Here is a 19023-nt window from a genome sequence, read left to right on the forward strand (position 1 = left end):
CTCTTTTTTTGTGATTAGATCTTTCTGGCTTTCTGAAACAAATTTTAAAAGACTATTGGGCCCTAAGGAATGCAGTGACATTCATCAAGTTAAAAAAAAGGTTGTGTTTCTTTATTAATACATGCAACACGCATATGGTTTGTGCATGTAGATGGCTGGATAGAGTTAGATAGGATGTAAATGATAGAGGGCCGACAGACAGACAGACAGGAGTATCAGAATAGAGCTGGAAAGAACCTTGGAAGTCTTCTGGACCAGCCCCCTGCTCAAGCAGGAGACCCTACACCATTTTCAGGCCAGTGGCTCTCCAGTCTCTTGTTAAAAACCTCCAGTCATGGAGCACCCATAACTTCTCAAGGCAAGCTGTTCCACTGGTTAATTTTTCTCACTGACAGGAAATTAGATTTCTGGTGCTTTGGAAAATACATCGATCCCCTTCCCCTTTGGGGCAGCCCCTCAGATATGGGAACATTGCTATCGTGTCACTCCTAGTCCTTCTTTTCACTAGACTAGAGAGACCCAATTCAAATCTAGGAAGAAAGGCAAAAACGCCCCTGACTCTTCCTGCTTAAGCTCGTTGGGTTGAGAGCAAAAGACACTCTGGGCAGCATTCCAGCTCTCGGAAAAGGAGTCTCCAAACGTGGCAACTTTCACACTTGCGGACTTCAACTCCTAGAATGCTGGCTGGGGAATTCTGGGAATTGGAGTCCACAAAGCTTAAAATTGCCTCTGCTGTAGAATTCAAGAGGAACATCCATCTCCCTGGCCTCATTTATCTTATTTGGATATCCATTTGGTATCTTTGTTCATTTCTTCCTCTTCCTTTCCCTTTTCTCCAAAGTCTCACATAATACTTAGAAGATTAAAACAGGTGGAGCGCTGGAGGTTAGGGATGGTCCGCTTTGCTTAACCCATTTCTCTGGTTTTCCTCAGGCTATGAGTGTGTTGCTGATGCCACACAATATTCCATCCAGCTTCAACCTGCTTACCACCATGGTGGATGACATCTGGCACTATGCGGGAGATCGGTCCACCGATGTAAGTCTGAGGAGGGGGTTGCCATTTAGGATTCGGAAAGGGCATGGAGAGGTTTGAAATACGCTGCTTTGCAGGGCAAATATATTTGGGGCTATCTTTCGGGGGGATGTGCAGTTCAAGGTTCAAAAGAGGTGAGCGTAAGACATACATTTTCTGGGTTCAGTAATTTCTTCCAGCCAATCCCTTATTTTAAGCTAATACTTCCTGGTTTGGGGGCAGGTCCACCATATATGATAGAAAGTTCCCTGTTTATAACTGCACTTCCAGCATTCGGGTGTTCGATTTGGAAACATTTTGGCCAATCTGGCTGGGAGTAAATGCCATTGATAAAGCATTTCATAAAGATTTTCCTTTCACAGAGTAGTCAGTGTTTCTAATCATCCTATCAAACACATAAGTAAGTGAGATATTGTATACAACACTCATGCTTAGTTTCTAAAGAAAAATGGGTTAGGTTTCAAGAGCAAATGATGAAAGCAAGCAAGCATACGTTAATCCATAAGAAAGGCTTGGGGATCACTAATATAGATAGTCTTTAATTTAGGACAGTTCTTGTAGTGACATGGAAAAAGTGACATGACTGTTTTTCAAACTTATGACAATTGCTGGTTCCTTCTGACCAGCCAAGTCCATTGGGAGCCAGATTCACTGAACCGTCTGTTGCTAACTTAACAACTGCGATGATTCACTTATTGACTGTGGCAAGAAAGATTGTAAAATGGGGCAAAATTCACTTAACAACTGTCCTGCCTAAAAACATAATTTTTTGGCTCAATTGATGAACCTTGGTGGCGCAGTGGTTAGAGTGCAGTATTGCAAGCTGCTTCTGCTGACTGCGGGCTGTAGTTCATCAGTTCAAATCTTACCAGGCTCAAGGTTGACTCAGCCTTCCATCCTTCCGAGGTGGGTAAAATGACCCAGATTATTGGAGGCAAAAGGCTGACTCTGTAAATCACTTAAAGAAGGCTGTAAAACTCTGTGAAGCGGTATATAAGTCTTTTTTTAAAAAAAATATTTAAAATGAAACAGACATATAAAAACACACAAACATAAAAGAAAAATACACATATCCTGGATGATTTACATCCCGATTTTTGTCAGAAGCCCATATGGAGTTGTATATGTTTTTACATCAAATTGAAAATTTTAGTCTATGTTCACTGTACATTTTTATGTAAGAGAAAATAAAGAAGAAGGGAAACATTTTAGAGAAGAACTTGAAAGAGAATAGGAAAAAAAAGACTTCAAAAAAGCGAGAAACTCTAGTTTCCAATTTTGAAAAAAAGAGATGGACATATTAATTATTAATCTTTCCAACCTTGCATTCTATTTCACTTATTTGATTGTTTCTTTGTTTAAACCAATTGTAAAATTTATCCCAAATTCTATAATGATCAGTTTCTTCGTTCCCATCTAGTATTTTGGTTAGCATATCCATTTCAGCACATTCCAAAAAATTTTAAATAATCATTTCTTCTTTTATAATGTCCTCGCTTTTGCATAGTCTAAGTGCTATTGCTAAGTGCTAATTGTGGTTGTAAGTTGAGGACTACCTATATCAAGGCTACCCTGGTTCTAAATTAGAAGATGCATTTTGTTTTATAAATTAAAATTGGCCATTTCTATTCTGTACTACAGAACAAGCAGTACTGTAGTAATAGAGTTATGGTTATGTTTCTATATTTGCCTGTCTTTCTAATATTTATGAATCACTATTATTTTCTTGAAGACATCTAAAGTGTTATGTTATGCAACTTTATAAAAACCATGAATGGTGTCAAAGTGTAAATCATCAGATAGAAACAGATAACACTTTTAAATTGGTTTAATTCTGCCAACAAATAAATCCATGCTGCATTCAAGTGTTCTATCTTGGACTCTTTTTGGTAGAAGTCAGCAAATAAGGGGTGCGGTGAAGTCTTTATCTTAGGAAGAAAAAGGAAGATTCTGCTTGGAAACTTTTTTAAGCAGTTACCTAAAAAACTCCATTCTTAATGATGAGAGCCATTGGATTTTTTGGGAGAGGGCTGGAAATAAAAACAAAGTAAATTACTTCTTAATTAAAGCAATTAATGAACTACTTGACCTATTATAAAGAGAAGGAAGAGGAGCTTAGCAGGTCCTTTTAATAAATGGTTTTAATAAATCTGTGTAAGAATAAAACAGCAGCTACTGCAGTAACAAATAAATGGCACATGGACAAATTAAAGGAATAAAGCAGAAAGCCAAATAAAAGACAGAGATCACACCAGGAAACTAAAGGTTTTTTTCCTAATAGCATGCAAATTGTAGTGGAGCTTTTAAGAAATTCAGCTTCCAGGAGCGAATCTGCTTTATATGTATTTTTTCTCCTTCTGCTGTTATGGAAATTAGGGGGGGGGGGGACTTATTTTTTCCTATTTCTAATTTATCAGTGCAGTGCTTTGGGGCAGCACAAGATGCAACATTTATAGAACGGAAAATGAATGCCTTGTTCCACACTGGATAGCATGGAAGGGAAAGGGAAAGTCTGCTTTGAAGCTACAGACTTGCTTCCAAGTTATCTGTCTCTATCAATTCAATTCGGAATAGAGCTGGAAGGGACCATGGAGGCCTTCTAGTCCAGCCCCCTGCTCAAGCAGGAACCCTCTATCATTTCAGACACGTGAGAGTCCAGCAGCCACAACCTCCGAAGGCTGTTCCACTGGTCAATTGTCCTCACTGTCAGGAAGTTTCTCCTTATTTCCAGGTTGCTTCCCTCCTTGATTTGTTTCCATCCGCGTTTCTTGTCTTGCCTTCTGGTGTTTTGGTAAATTTGTTAACCGACGCCTCTTTGTGATAATCCCTCAAATACTGAACACTGCTGTCATGCTCCCCCTTCTTTCCTCTAGAATAGTTGTACTCAAATCCTGCAACCGTTTTTCATATATTTCAGACTCCAGGCCCTTAATCATCTTCATTGTTGTTCTCTGCACTTTTTCCAGGTCAAAGTCAGCAGCTTTCTTTAAAGCCAGCCTTTAAAAAAACCTGTTCTTAATTCTGCCTCAGGAATCTTGGTGACTTGTAAAATAACATTCCCTCCCAAGCAGTAGGAAATTGCTGACAGGGTATCTGCTTTTATTTCCTTTATTTATTAAATTTATGTGCTGCCCAATGCCCATCTCAGCTGTTGAACGGCTCTGAGTAGCTGACATAATGATAAAACAATCACATAAAAGAATTTAAATGTCAAAATAGTAAAAACAAGCTTTAAGAGCTTTAGCTCCTTTCCCTTCTGCTTCAATGAATGTAGCTTGTAGCCTTTCTCCCAAAGAGGCAATTCAACGCTCTCCAGGGTAGAGAATCTACAAGAATAGCATAAATATAATACCATTACAGCTCTGCTTGGAAGTAATGCAACCACAATCTGCCTAATCCTGGCCAAAAATGCTTCTAGCATCATCAAAGCTAGTGCAAAGCAGCCTATTCTTTATTGTGAGTCTTTATATAGGTAAATTTTTGTTAGTTATAGTTAGGTTTCTGTTGAGCTTGAAGGAAATTCTGGATATGGCTCCATATGTCTCTTTGCCATGGATAACTCTGCAGTAGCTTTTCTGGCAAAGCTTCTATTCCTCTTCAGCGAACACTTTTATGTTATAGAGCAGTATACTAGTGTGGTTGTAATTAGCGCTGTGACAAGAATAGAATAGAACAGAACAGAACTTTGGAGGTCTTCTAGTCCATCCCCCTGCTCAAGTAAGAGACCCTCTACCATCGTGGCTGGAGGGAAACTGTTCCACTGGTTAGTTGTCCTCACTGTTAGAAAGTTTCTCCTTAATTCCAGGTTGCTTCTCTCTTTGGTTCATTTCCAACCATTATTTGTATTATATTGAGAGTCTTGGGTTATTTGTGTTGCATTTCATGTGTAAGTGATTATTCAGTCACTGTCTCTTCCCAGCAAAATCTTGTCTCCTGTACGTTCTTTCAGGCTTTATTTTGCATAAGGTTTTCTAGCGTGGGTTTGTTAACTGACCAGACCATGCAGTGTGATGTGTTAATTGCCAGATACAAAGATTAAGGGTGGCTTGTTTTTCAGCTCAAGTAAAAACTACCACCGCCTGGTATTTTCTCCAGACCAATCAAAAACATCTGGGACACATCCAGGAAGTAGATGGTTTTTATTTGGAAATTCAGCAAGCTCTATTCCATGATAATATTACACTGCTTCTGTACATTTGTTTCTCTCAGTGACTTAACAGGAGAAACATTACCTCCAGGCAATATAAAAATTTCCATATCCATATTATTCCATTCCATTTCCATATTATTTGATTTTTTTAAAAAAATTATTTTTCAGATTTGTAGAACTCACTTTTCATGATGTGTTCAACCAGAAATCTAAATGTGTGTGTGTGTTTATGGAACAGACATATGACACTCCAATTGTGATTTAAAACATGGGTAGGGGTTTCATATCAACACAGTTTGCAAAAACCTTAATTTGTTTTTTAATTTTTTTAATTTTTAATGAAAATTTCCTTTTTACAACATTTACATATCAGTATATATTCACAATTTTTCTCCTGTCCTATACATGTCATACATGCTAATATATTCATGTACCATTTTACAAATATCCTATAGGTTTATACCATGTTAATTCCTAGTTTCCCTTTGTTAACTATCTTATTATTTGCTTCTATCTTCTAACTATTTATATCATTTTTCCCATGCTAAATAGTACTCTGTTTCATTTTTTATCTCTTTTGACAATTTATCCATTTCCACACAAGCTACAACTTTTCTTATCACATTTTCGTATGTTGGTATAGTATTGTTTTTACAGTATTGTGTGTATATGATTCTGGCTCTGGTTATAATATGTAATATTAGATATTGTAAATTTTTGTTGTAATTGTACCCAGTAAAAATATTTGTAGTTTCAAATCTGTTCTGTTATCCCCTCAAGCCATTTTCTTATTTTAGTCCAATATTTTCTCACTATTGCACATGTCCACCATATATGATAATATGTCCCTCGCGTTTGATTGCACTTACAGCAGATCGGTGATGTATACAGGAGCATCCTAGCCCAGTGATGGTGAACCTATGGCACGGGTGCCACAGGTGGCACGCAGAGCCATATCGGCTAGCACGTGAGCCATTGCCCTAGCTCAGCTCCAGCGTGTGTGCCGGCCAGCTGATTTTTGATTTGCATAGAGCAGTGTTTCCCAACCTTTTTTGAGCTGCGGCACATTATTCACATTTACAAAATCCTGGGGAATATTGAGCGGGGGGGGGGGGGGGGGAAATGTTTGCACAAAAAAATCTCTCTTCCTCCCTTTTGCTCTATTTTTCTCCCTCTTTCTCTCCCTTCCTCTTTCTTTCCCTCTCCATCCCTCTTTGTTTCTCCCTTCCTTCCTCTTTCCCTCTCTCTCCATCCCTCTTTGTTTCTCCCTTCCTTCCTCTCTTTTTTGCTCTGTTTCTCCCTCCTTCCTTCCCTGTCTTTCCCTCACCCTCCTTCCCCCCTTTATCTCTCTCTCTCTTGCTGTCTTTCTATTTCTCCCCCCTCTCTCTCCCTCTCTCTTTCTTGCTATTTCTTTCTTTCTCTCCCCCTCTCTTTCTCCTTCTCTTGCTATCTCTTTCGCTCTCTTGCTATCTCTCTCTTTCTTTCTCTTTCTCATATGCCATGCCGCAGCAGCGGCATTGGGCAGTAGCCATGGGGCGGCGGCAGGGTGGTCAGCTGTGAGGCGGAGCTCCGGAATGGAGGCACCAATGGCAGCGGCTGGATGTGTTGCCGTACATGCTGGCATTGTGCTGGGCATAGCTGTGGGGCTGGAGCCTCCATCCTGGCCCAGCCAGCAGGCAAGTGCCAGCCACGCAATGCCAGCATGTACAGCGTACAGCAACATGTCCAGCCGCCGCCGTCGGTGCCCCTGTCTTGGAGTTCTGGCTCGCAGCTGACCACCCTGCCACCGCCCAGTGGCTACTGCCCGGTGCCGTTGCTGCCGCCACCCTCCCACCAGGCCCGAAAGCTCACCTGCTGCCGCCGCCAGGGAAGCTCCAGCTGAGTGGGGCGTGCAGCTGCTGGAAAACTTGGAAGGCGCAAAGAAGGAAGCTCAGCTTCTGGTCTCACAACTTTTTGCTCTTCGCACTCTCAGCAAAACCCTCCTGGGCCTATCAGAAGTTGGGAATTTCCAGCCTCTAGAGAGTCTCCAAGGGGAGGTAGGGGGGTTGGAAGCTGTTTTCACCCTCCCCATGCATTGAATTATGGGTGTGGGCACTCACGCATGCGCGATAGCATGCATGCATGCTCTTTTGGCACCCAAGGAAAAAAAGGTTCGCCATCACTGTCCTGGCCAGTCTCACTGGTGGGAGTTGCCACCTGTAGAACAAGTTCTTTTTATAGGCTGCTGCAGAGGTGGGTTCCTACTGGTTTATCTGAACCGGTAGCAACCCGCTGGTGACATCTTGATGACATCACAGAACCAGTTTGGTCAGTGCCGGTCTGTGAGCATTGCCAATTTTTTTTTTTTTAAATATTTAATTTATTTTTCCTTCTGAGCATGTGCAGAAGCTGGGTTTCTGGCACTGTCCGTGCAGACATCATCTTGTTTTCAGTTTTATTTCTAATTTTTTTCTGCACTGCGCATGCACACGCAAAGCACATGCACACCCATGTGGCACGCTCACATGGCACGGGAGGAAGCAAACCGGTACCAAAGTAAGTTAGAACCCAAACCCTGGGCCGTTGACATAGTTAATTTATAATTTGTCTCCCATTTCTCAAACTCTATACTATATCCAAAATCCTTAATTTGTTTTTGGGCCTTCTGACTCTCTTAATTCCTGGTCTTGCAGATAAATTGGTACACTCGCAGAGTCATAGTGGCCGGGATTTATAACACCACAGAACTGGTGATGATTCAGGATTCCTCCCCAGATTTTGAGGATACTTGGTCCTTCCTATACAACAGAGTTGCTGACGCAATGAACGTGGGCCACACAGCTAAACAGGTGAGTGGTAATGATGAAAGCTGACCCTTGTGCCACACAGGTTTTCCAATTTCTCTATCTCTGTCCCAGGGGTCTCCAAACAATGTTCCCTGTAACCTGCGCAGCACGCTGTGGTGCAGGCAAATCCCAAAGACGGTGCAGAGTTTTCCAAGCCTGCGCAGAGCCAGCGCCATTTCTCCCAACCCGACAGCTGATCTGCCCCCCCCAAGCTGTCGGCGGGGGAGAAAGCCCTGGCTTCTCCAGCTCTGTCTGGGGCTGCCATCGCGCGCGCCCGTCCACCTCCCCTGCGCCCTCTGAAGAAGGCAGAAGATTGGGGGGGGGCTGATGGAGGCCAGCCCCCTCGCGCTGATCAAGGCTGCCCCGCGGGCTTTCTCAAGTGCCGAGAGACGCCCTTCTGCTTCCCCTCAGATGCCGCTGCGTGCCCCATATCATTGGCCCGGTGGAGGACGTTTCTCACGGGGTCCCTGCCGGCACCACCCCCAGTTTGGATGGAGGTGGCTAGTCGTCACGGGCATCCGAAATGGGGGCGCTGCCGGGAGGGACCTCTCAAGAAACACCTGCCTCTGGGTGGCGGATGGGTGAGCGGAGGAGGGCACAGCTGCTTTGAAGGGGGGGGGGGAAACATGGCATCGGTCGTGAGGAGAAGCGGGGTGGCCAAGAGCAGTGGCGGGTCCAGCCCATCCCACCTCGAGAGGCAGCTGAGAGGAAGAGCAGTGCACGCCTGAGGCAACCTTGGCTTGGTTTCCCGCCTCCCTTAGCAGAAGCTCAGCCTTCTCCTTATTCATCTCAAACTGCGCTCGCCTCGCGCCGCTCCACCGCCACACAAAGCAGTTTAGACAGGGGATGGTGTGTGTGTGTGTTTATATATGGAGGTGCTTGTTGTACTCCACGGCATTTGGCTTTGGTGCAGCCCTGGCATAATGGGCATTTCCCTTCTAATCGCCAAAACCGACAGGGTCTTTCTCTGTGTGTGTTGTGTATGTATGTGTGCGTGCATTCCTTCCCTTGCATAATTGTGCATTGGCTGGAGAGACAGGGGAAGCGGGGGGGGGGGGAGTGAGAGGGGGAGGGAATGTGAGAGAGAAAAAAATGAAAAAATGATGGAGGGAAAATACAAGGGAGAGGAAAAAGAAACAAATGGGAGAGAAGGGGAGAGAAGGAAAAAAGGGGGAGAGGGAAGAGAGAAGTGGAGAAGGAAGGAAGGAGAAATGGAGGGAAAAGGAAAGAAGGCAGGATGGAAGAAGAAATGGAGGGAACAAGGAAGGAAGAATGAAATGAATGGAGGCACGGGAAGAAGGAAGGAAATTTTTGAGGGAGTGTAATTTTTTTTAATTTTTTCTCTCAATATACATTCAAACAATACAGAGTACCATCTAATTTTCTTTGAATAAAATGCGGTATTTTGTTAGGAACTAATATCAATCATCAAAAAAGTTGCAAAAGGTTTTTTTTTCTAATGTTGTCATCCAGGTACATACTTTTCTTTTAAATTCCCTCCTTAATGATCCTTCAAAAAGTACACCACCAATTATATTTCTAACTTATTAACCATTATGCCAAAGTGCTTCCTTCTTTCTTTATAAATTTTTCTATAAACCAAGAAAACCTTGTATAGCCAATCAGATGTTAACAAAAGAAAATTAAAAAGAAAACATATACAAATTTCAGATTTCTTCCTCCCCTCTAAATAGTACATTTACCTAATCCAAAATTTAAAAATTATTTCATCCCATCTAACATTTAGCCAATTTATACTTATCTACGTTTCTTACTGAATTATTAATCTTAAATTTCAGTCAATTTGAGAAAAGAAAAAAGAAAAAAATTCTAAATATTCTCTATTTTCAATCAATTAAAAATCATTAATATCATTAATCTCCCCAACAATTCTAAATTCAATTTCATTTATGCATTAATCCAAATCAGTATCACCTACTACATATCTTATTATAATCAGTACTTCTAATGTTATTAAAACAGATCAGCCATTCTTAAATTCATATATCTAAATAGAAAAAATAATTAAAGTTAAAAAAGAGCAAACAAAACAATACTCCAAGCTTAATCACCCTTCTCAAACTCCAATTTCTTTCATCTGAGCAGAACTTTGAACCAAACCCTTTTCTTTTTTATTTTTTTGTATCCCCCTTTAAGCCCCTTTTCCATTTTATTCTTTCTATTCTTCCTTCTAGGAAGGAAGGACTTTGTTAGAAAAATAAAGGGGTTATTGGATCAAACTTTGGACACTTGACAATGTAGTTATGATGGTGGCAATGTCCCAGGGTTATGTGAACATCTTTTGTGATCTTCTGACAAGCAACTGCAGGGATTCACTTAACGCCTCTGGCAAGAAAGGTGGTAAAGTGAGGCAGAACTCACTTAATAACGGTCTTACTCCAGAGATAGAAACATTGGCCTCCATTGTGGTCAGAACAGAAGTTGATGATTATCTGTCTGACCAGTGCACTCTTTTAGAAGCATATCAGCAGATCAGGAGTCCATTTTGAAGCTCCACAGAAAACATCTAAGGGGGAAGGCAGGTTGTCCTCGACTTACAATGGCTGTTCGAAGTTGCAATGGCCCTGAAAAAAGTGACTTATGCACCCTTTTCACACTTAGGACCTTCGCAGCAGCCCAATGATCGCAGGATCAAAACTTTGCTGCCGTTTCATATTTATGACCGTTGCTGTGTGTCCTGAGGTCACGTGATTCCATTTTGTTTCTAATCAATCCACGCCCAGGCATGAAAATGTGCCACTCAGACATTATACTTTTCCACCCACACTGAAAAAAAATTAGAGGGAACATTGTCTCCAAACATGGCAACTTCAACTCCCAGAATTCACATCTCTTATAGTTGCCAAGATTGGAGAGCCCTGCTCTGTCCCGTATACATTGTGATAGACGTGCTAAAATGAGAAAGTGGCATGCTGTGCGGCTCAAACCTCTCCTCCCAGGTATCCCCTAGGACAGTGACGGTGAACCTTTTTTTGCTTGGGTGCTAAAAGGACGCACACCCATCATGCCATGCCCTCCGTGCATGTGCGCAGCCCCTCCAGCCGCCCCCCCCCCCCGGCACATGTGCACAGACCTCACCAAAGCCTCCAGACTTCCAGTAGGCCCGTTGGGCCATTTTTCGCCTTTCCCAGGCTTCGGAAGGCTTTCCTGAAGCCTAGCGAGGGCAAAAAATGGCCCAATGTCAAAAACTCTCAAGATTCTCTTACTCTAGCCCAGTGATAGCTAACCTTTTTCTCATTGTGTGCTGAAAACAAGTGTGCTCTACCAGCCCCCGCACATTTGCATGACCCCCCCACACACACACCTGTGTGCACACGCACACTCTTCCATGCATGGCAGGTACCCAAAATCAGCTGGCATGGGGAGGCACATACGCATGTGCGGTGGAACTAAGCTGGGCGACGGCTCACGTGCCACAGAGAGGGCTCTGTGTGCCACCTGTGGAATATGTGGCCATATGGTCGCCATCACGGCTGTAGTCTATGGAAGTTCCAGCTTGTGCTTGTTTTGATCCACAAAAGGCTGACAAGGCTTTCACAGTTTGGGCTGCCTTTCTGGAGATGATGTTGTGGTTGGCTCACATCCCGCTTCTTTGGTCACGGACTTTGTGGAGAATGAATCTGATCCATCTGGATATCATAGGGCAATGTGTTTATCAGAGGAATCGGAAAGTGAGAGTGAGGAAGAATTAGCACCTGGGGACTCTCCAGAGGCTGCAGACCCCCACAGCTGCGGTAATGTCAGGGTCAGATGAGGAGGGGGATATTATGGACCCAATGTTAGATGTTAGGGTAAGAAGAATGCAAGGGAGACGAATATCTCCGGCAACGTAGATCTAGGTATTGAATACTTCTATGCATAGCTTGTCATCACAGATAGTATAAAAGGGAGGATTATGGGAAACCTCGGTGCAGAAGTTCAACGTTCCTATATGGAGAGAGAGAACTAGCTGCCAAAGAGTTTCTCTCTTAAATCCTTCTGCAACCCTGCAATCCTAGCTTTAGAAGGCATTTGCGAGTACCTGTCCACATCGAGAATTAATGACTTGAATTTATGGCTTTTTTTTTGGACACTTGTTATGAGCTAACGCTGGACTTTTGGCAGTCAAACTGATATTCCTCTGATGTCCTTGTTGTTTCCAGCATGTTTCTTTGTAAATAGACAAATATACACTGCTCATAAAAATAAAGGGAGCACTTAAACAACAGAATATAACTCCAAGTAAATCAAACCTCTGTGAAATCAAACTGTTCACTTAGGAAGCAACATTGATTGACAATCAATTTCACAGGCTGTTGTGAACATTCAACTTTGTACAGAACAATGAGAATATTCCATGAGAATATTTCATTCATTCAGATCTAGGATGTATTCTTTGAGTGTTCCCTTTATTTTTTTGAGCAGTATACAAAGTGACTTTGCTTCCGAGTCTTCATTGGGGCTTAATCATTGCTAATTAATCGGGCTGGATAGAATAGATGACAAGGTAAAAAAATTAAACATTGAAGTAATTTCAACAATGTTGCTTCTTAGCTGTGTTGTTAGAGGTTTCAGACTTTTCTTCCTTTCTTGAGGGATAGACTAATCTCAAGAGATAAATAAAATGAAGCTTCCTTTTTAAAAAAACATAAAATAACTTTCCCTCCACAACTTTTCAATTTTAAAGTTACACGAACACATTCAGTGCCGTAGGTAAGGATTCTTAGAGTTGTTTTGATCAATATTAGCTATTAAACACAAAATCCAGAATAAATTGGAAAATAAATTAGGATCCTCCTGTGTAGGATACTGCTGGTTTGTTAGAAATGAATATTTTCTCCCTTCGAGGAGACGATTTTCTTGCCCTGCCTGAAGAATGGAATAGCTGTTGGGCATTGGGCTTCACTTAACACAGAGAAAAAGAATCTGATGTGAATTCAAGCTAAGATATACATCTCCTTCTGCAGAAGTAGCATCCTGCCTTGAACTGTGCTATTTCCATTCACCTGCTCACCTTTTGCAACCTTAGTCCTCAGCTTCTTTTTGTTCTATCCTTCAGTTCTGCTTTTGTGTTTTTAAAAGATTGAAATGTTCACACACACACACACACAAAATAAAGGACATCTCCATGTCTGTGTGACAGAAAATGTGGATTGATCCTCTGGCATTCACAGCCCATTCAGAAAGCTGGCACATGGTCAGTCTTGCCTGAACGCTGCTCCATGCCATGGTGAGACTGCCCATGCTTGTGTGGCTCATCGCAAGGGGTTGTCCGTGCTCTCATAATTTGGCAGTACAGTGGTACCTCTACCTAAGAACGCCTCTACTTAAGAACTTATCTAGATAAGAACCGGGTGTTCAAGATTTTTTTACCTCTTCTCAAGAACCATTTTCCACTTACAAACCAGAACCTTCGAAACTGTAACTGGAAAAGGCAGGGAGAAGCCTCCATGGGGCCTCTCTAGGAATCTCCTGGCAGGAAACAGGGCCAGACCTATCTATCTATCTATCTATCTATCTATCTATCTATCTATCTATCTATCTATCTATCTATCTATCTATCTACCTATCTACCTATCTACCTATCTACGTACTTACCCACCTATCCATCCACCATCTATCACGTTTATTGGCCTCCCGTCTTACCACAGGGTAACTGGGCATTTTATAATATTAAAAAGATAAAACTATATACATAAAATAATAATACAAAATACAATGCACAGTCATAGCTAAATGATGGGGAGGGAAAGAGTGGGGTGCACAGGGGGAGGAGGTGGGATCTGATATTAATCTATCAGCACCCTCCAATGCGAAGCCCCTCCGTTGGAGCCTTAGCCAACCAGCAGAGCCAGGTCTTTAGGTTCATGCAGAAGGCCCAGGAGGGTTGGAGAAGACCTTGCTCCAAGGGCCAAGGCATTTCAGAGGGCAGGTGCCCTTTTGCACCTCACGAGCTGGAATTCCCTGGCCGATGTAGCCCTCAACAAACCTGCCAGCACAGCTAGGCAGACTGATCCCAGTGGGATGAGACAGTCCTTTAGACCAGAGGTCCCCAACCGCCGGTCCGCGGACCAGGACCGGGCCGTTGGGGTTTTTCAGCCGGTCCGCGGCGCCGCTGACAACTAGCTCCGCGGCCCTGCGCCATATGGCGCAGAGGTTTTTACCTCTCAGACCGGGAAATTTCAAATTCAGCGCGGAGGACCGACCTCCACGCTGGAATTTGAAATGAGAAGTGTTGCTGCTCTACAAACATAGGGTAGCAACAGTTCCTTAAGGAAAGGCAGGAAACAAAGGGGCCAATTGCAGGCCCGCTTTCTTCCCTGCCCCTTAAATCCCAGATTTTCTCCTCCCAGCCCCCCGGCAGCCAAACGTTGTTTAGCAGCCGGCGAGTAAGGTAAGAAAATCGTCCGGGGGGGGGGCACTGGGGTTGGGGGCCACGACCGGTGGCCGTGGAAAGTTAACAGGCCTAGTGGCACAGCCGGCGCTAGGCCTCTAAGCGTCCGGGGGGGGGGGGCGACCACGGGCTTCCAAAAGGCAAGCGGCCTAGCCTCTTGCTGCCCGTGGAGGGGGGGCACCGATGCCAAAAGGCAAACGGCGCGCCCCGCCGCTTAGGCTTTTGTTGCTTCTGGAGGGGTGGGCGCCGATGCCGAAAGCCTCAGCGAGGTTTGGCTGCCAGGGGGGCGGGGAGGATTAAATCCTCCCCCCTCCAGGAGCAGCAAAAGCCTCAGCGACGGATCGCGTCGTTTGCCTTTCAGCTCCATCGCTGAGGCTTTTGCTGCTCGTGGAGGGGGAGAGCGCCAATGCCGAAATGCGAAGGGCGCACCCTGCCGCTTAGGCTTTTGCTGCTCGTGGAGGGGGGGGGTTGGCGGTGCCGATACCAAATGCTTTCCCTCCACGGTGGGGGGTGCAGGGCAGGCGCAGGCAGCCCCAGGAGACAAAGAGTGAATGAGAGAAAGGAAAGAGAGAGAAAGGGAGGGAGAGAAAGAAGGAGTGAGAGATTGAAAGGATAGAGAGAAAGAGGGAATGAGAGAAAGGAAAGAGAGAGAAAGGGAGGGAGAGAAGGAAAGAGTGAGAGATAGAAAGGATAGAAAGAGGGAATGAGAGAAAGGAAAGAGAGAGAAAGGGAGGGAGGGAGAGAAAGAAGGAGTGAGAGATAGAAAGGATAGAGAGAAAGAGGGAATGAGAGAAAGGAAAGAGAGAGAAAGGGAGGGAGAGAAGGAAAGAGTGAGAGATAGAAAGGATAGAAAGAGGGAATGAGAGAAAGGAAAGAGACAGAAAGGGAGGGAGAGAAGGAAAGAGTGAGAGATAGAAAGGATAGAAAGAGGGAATGAGAGAAAGAGGAAATGAAGGAAATGAACCCCACCCCTATATGACCAAAGCCTCCCCCCCTCACCGGGCCATGGAAAACTGGTCTAGCTTAAAGCCGGTCCCTGGTGCAAAAAAGGTTGGGGACCTCTGCTTTAGACCACCTGGACCCATGCCATGAAGGGCTTTAAAAGTGGTTACCAACACCTTGAATTGAAAGATATATGTCTCTTACTCCATTGAAAAACACTATGCAGAAAGCTTTATTGAGCCTCTGAATTGAATCAAGTTAATTCGCTTGGCAATTGTCCACCATTCGTTTCTGACAAGTCCTCTGGAGTAGCCCCAGAATTAATCTATTATATTTACATATGTTATTATATATAAATATGTTTACGTACCTTCTTTGGGTCCTGCCTAGACCATGAACTTGAAGCTTCCTCAAATACCTGCAACCATATAAGGTGCCTGGTTGCTTCTCTGGAGCAGCCTCCTCCTACCCACCTCCCACTCTGCTTTTAAGATAATGTACAAGTAGTCCCCAACTCACAACCAACCGCTTAGTGACTGTTTGAAGGTGTGGTGGACCCAAAAGGTGTTTACGACTTAGTTCTGAAGTTCTGATGGTCACAGAACCTTCCTGTGATCCCATGGCCTGCATTTATGGCCATGTGGTGGCTTGTAGCCATATGACTGCAAAGCATCTGCTTTTGGTTTTCACCAAAAATAGCAAATAATGTGTTTGCATAATCACCATGGTGTTTGCCTAACAATGCCTGCATTCACTTCATCTTCATCTTTTAATAACCCCACAATCTCTTCCAGGTGTGTGTGTGTGTGTGTGTGTGTGTGTGTGTGTGTGTCTGGCCAACTGAATGCAGCTCAGTGTTTACTGGCCGGATACTAGTGTGGAAGGTTTTTTTTTAGCAGATCTATTCTCATTGTGCCCAGAAAGAGAAATATCTGGCGGTACCTAGAATTGAACTCACAACCTCCGGATTGTGAGTCGAGAGCTCCACCTCTAGACCAACGCACCACTCACTGCATTCGCTAAATGATGGCTGCAAATAAAGGCCCTACCGTTGGGTCACGTGATGGCTTGCTTTATGACCAGGCAGGGATAGGAGGATCCGTTACAGTCGTAAGTCTACAGGTATTCGAAGGCCACATTGGTGGGAAATGCAGAGACTTCAGCATGGCACCACCGCGACTGGATTTTGGATGTGCTTCCCGATTGCTCCCCCCCCCCCCCCCCAAATATAAAAGCCAGTGAGTACTGGAGGTTTTCCATCTCTGTGGTTTTATTCTTCTAGGTTAAGGCCACTGGAGAGGCCCTCCTTCAGGGACTGATGGGCGCTGCTGTTACTGTGAGTAATTCCAGACACAGGGTCTCCCACAGCCTTTGCTGTCTTTCCCTTGAGAATCTTTCTGCTGTTACAGAGTGCAAAAACAAAGCAAAGTATCGTGGTTTCTTTTAAGAAGTTGGGGGGGGGGGGTATGTAAGCCGCCCTAAATAATGGGATTTTCCCAAAATAATTCCTAGGGAGGAGTAGTTTTAGCAGAAGGCTTTTCATCTCAGAATAATCTTTGTAGAAACAGATACAAGTAAAGTGCAGAAAGCCCCTTCCTCTCAATTAATTTCCCAGTTAATTTAAAGGAAGACCCATTCACTTCTTTTAATGGGATTCGGTTCCTTAATAGCGTAATTCAGAAAGGGTGCTTCAATTCCAGCCCAGCAATTTTGTTAAGTCCCTTAGCCAGTTTGCTCAAGAAGTCCAGGAGTTTGCTATTTTTTTTGGCATGGCATTTTGGTCTAGTGCTTAAGGCATCAGGCTAGAAACCAGGAGACAGTGAGTTCTAGTCCCGCCTTAGGCATGAAAGCATGGTTGGATGATTCAGGGCTAATCACCAGGAGACAGTGAGTTCTAATCCCGCTTTAGGCATGGATGCTAGCTAGGTGACTTTGGGTCATTAAGTAGGAGATGGTGAGTTCTAGTCCTGCTTTAGGCATGAAAGCTGCTTGGATGACTTAGGGCTAATTACCAGGAGACATTAAGTTCAAGTCCTGCCTGAAAATTGTCTAAGTGACAATTAGTTAAGTGGGTTATTATTGTTAAGTGGATCATTAACCATGAGACGGCGATTTCTAGTCACACCTTAGACATGAAAATTGACACCTATTTGACATCAAATATTGCATTCCTATTTCCCAAAGCAACCATCAAGAGTTTGGGGGATCCTTCAACATCCCCTATGAACTGGAATGCCAGAGCTAGTTTGACAAATTGGTGGTTTTTAAGCAGTGTTGCCTGGATCAACATTCTAGGAACCCTGCTTAGAAATCACTGCTTGGAATGATCCCTGTCATGAAATAACTTAACAGTGCTATCCTATTTGGCCTACTTGCAGCTTCTAACTTTCTCATTGTCTCCCTCACCTTTTTATTTATATATTTATTTTATATGTTTTGATTGTTTTCGCATCTGACAGTTCAAGAATCTCAGCGGCCTCAACCAGCGTCGATGAAGCAATTAGCCGTTAGTTAGGAGCATTTGAGCATCTCTTCTGAGACTAGCGAAGAAACACGGTGTCCTATAAACCTCGTCACAAGACTGTGAAACTGTCGCTTATTCTTTACAACCGTTAAAACGAACACACCATTTCATCTGCCTGATGTTAAAAACCTTGGAGCATGTGGAATCGCTGGCCAGCCCAACAATCAATTTGACCAGTAGCAACCTAAAAATTAAATGGTTTTTAATTTAAAAAAATGGGTTTAATTTTGGGGGAAAATGATAGAAGGGTGATCGAAGTATTTGGGATTCAAAATTCTTTTAGTACACTCTTGTCCTTTTGTCCACCTAGATGTCTTAGTGTGTCTTAGCCACAAACAGACTTTTGTTGTATTGGTGAAATTGAGCTAAATTGTCTCCCAGCATCAGTGGCATCTCTTGTCAATTTAAACCCAGGATTCTGCTCTGCTGTTTGTTGACAGTGTATTTATAGAACTCTTGTGAATATATATTTTCCTGTACATTTGGACACGTCTGTATGTTCATTAAAAATAGTGAGCATTTTTCAGTGTTACTGTTTACTGTTCCTGTAAAACCACACCACAGGAGAGATGCAGGAGTACATATTGTGTGTGCCTTGCAGAGAAGTAAAGTAGTCTTCGGCTTACAACAGCTCATTTAGTGACCATTCAAAGTTACATCATCACTAAAAAAAGAGACTTATGGCCGTTTTTCACACGGCCAATCCAGCATTCCCATGGTCACATGATCAAAATTCTCATGCTTGGCCACCGACTCATATTAATGACGGTTGCCATGTCCTAGGGTCACGTGATCCCCTTTTGTGACCTTCTCACAAGCAAAGTCCATGGGGAAGCCAAATTCACTAAACCACTGTGTTAGTAACTAAACAACTGCAGTGATTCACTTAACAACTGTGGCAAGAAAGTTCGTAAAATGGGGCAAACCTCACTTAACCAATGTTTCACTTAGCCACATAAATTTTGAGCTCAATTGTGGTCATAACTTGAGGACCACCTGAATTCAAACATTTCCACCAGTGGCCATTTCCGGTAAGGCTTGTTCACATATCTTTAATTAAACGGCTTGATAATGAAGTCTTCGTCTTCTTGAATGTTGGATCTTGGATTTCAACAGAACCTTTCATTACAACTGTTATAGTTCAGACCAAGAC

General features: G+C 43.4%; 1 protein-coding gene across 1 annotated transcript in view; it reads left to right on the top strand.

The window, feature by feature from the left end:
• Nucleotides 1-18391, top strand: part of LOC139155782 (ubiquinone biosynthesis protein COQ9, mitochondrial-like) — a 34071-nt gene extending 15680 nt beyond the window's left edge. Inside the window, exons 6-9 of the mRNA XM_070731050.1 lie at nt 934-1038; nt 7858-8013; nt 16629-16682; nt 17806-18391. Coding sequence (XP_070587151.1) covers nt 934-1038; nt 7858-8013; nt 16629-16682; nt 17806-17841 — 351 coding nt within the window. The 3' untranslated portion in view covers nt 17842-18391. The remainder of the gene's footprint in view (nt 1-933; nt 1039-7857; nt 8014-16628; nt 16683-17805) is intronic.
• The last annotated feature ends 632 nt before the right edge of the window (nt 18392-19023 follow it).

Source organism: Erythrolamprus reginae, unplaced genomic scaffold (genome assembly GCF_031021105.1).
Source record: "Erythrolamprus reginae isolate rEryReg1 unplaced genomic scaffold, rEryReg1.hap1 H_57, whole genome shotgun sequence".
Classification (NCBI taxonomy): domain Eukaryota; kingdom Metazoa; phylum Chordata; class Lepidosauria; order Squamata; family Dipsadidae; genus Erythrolamprus; species Erythrolamprus reginae.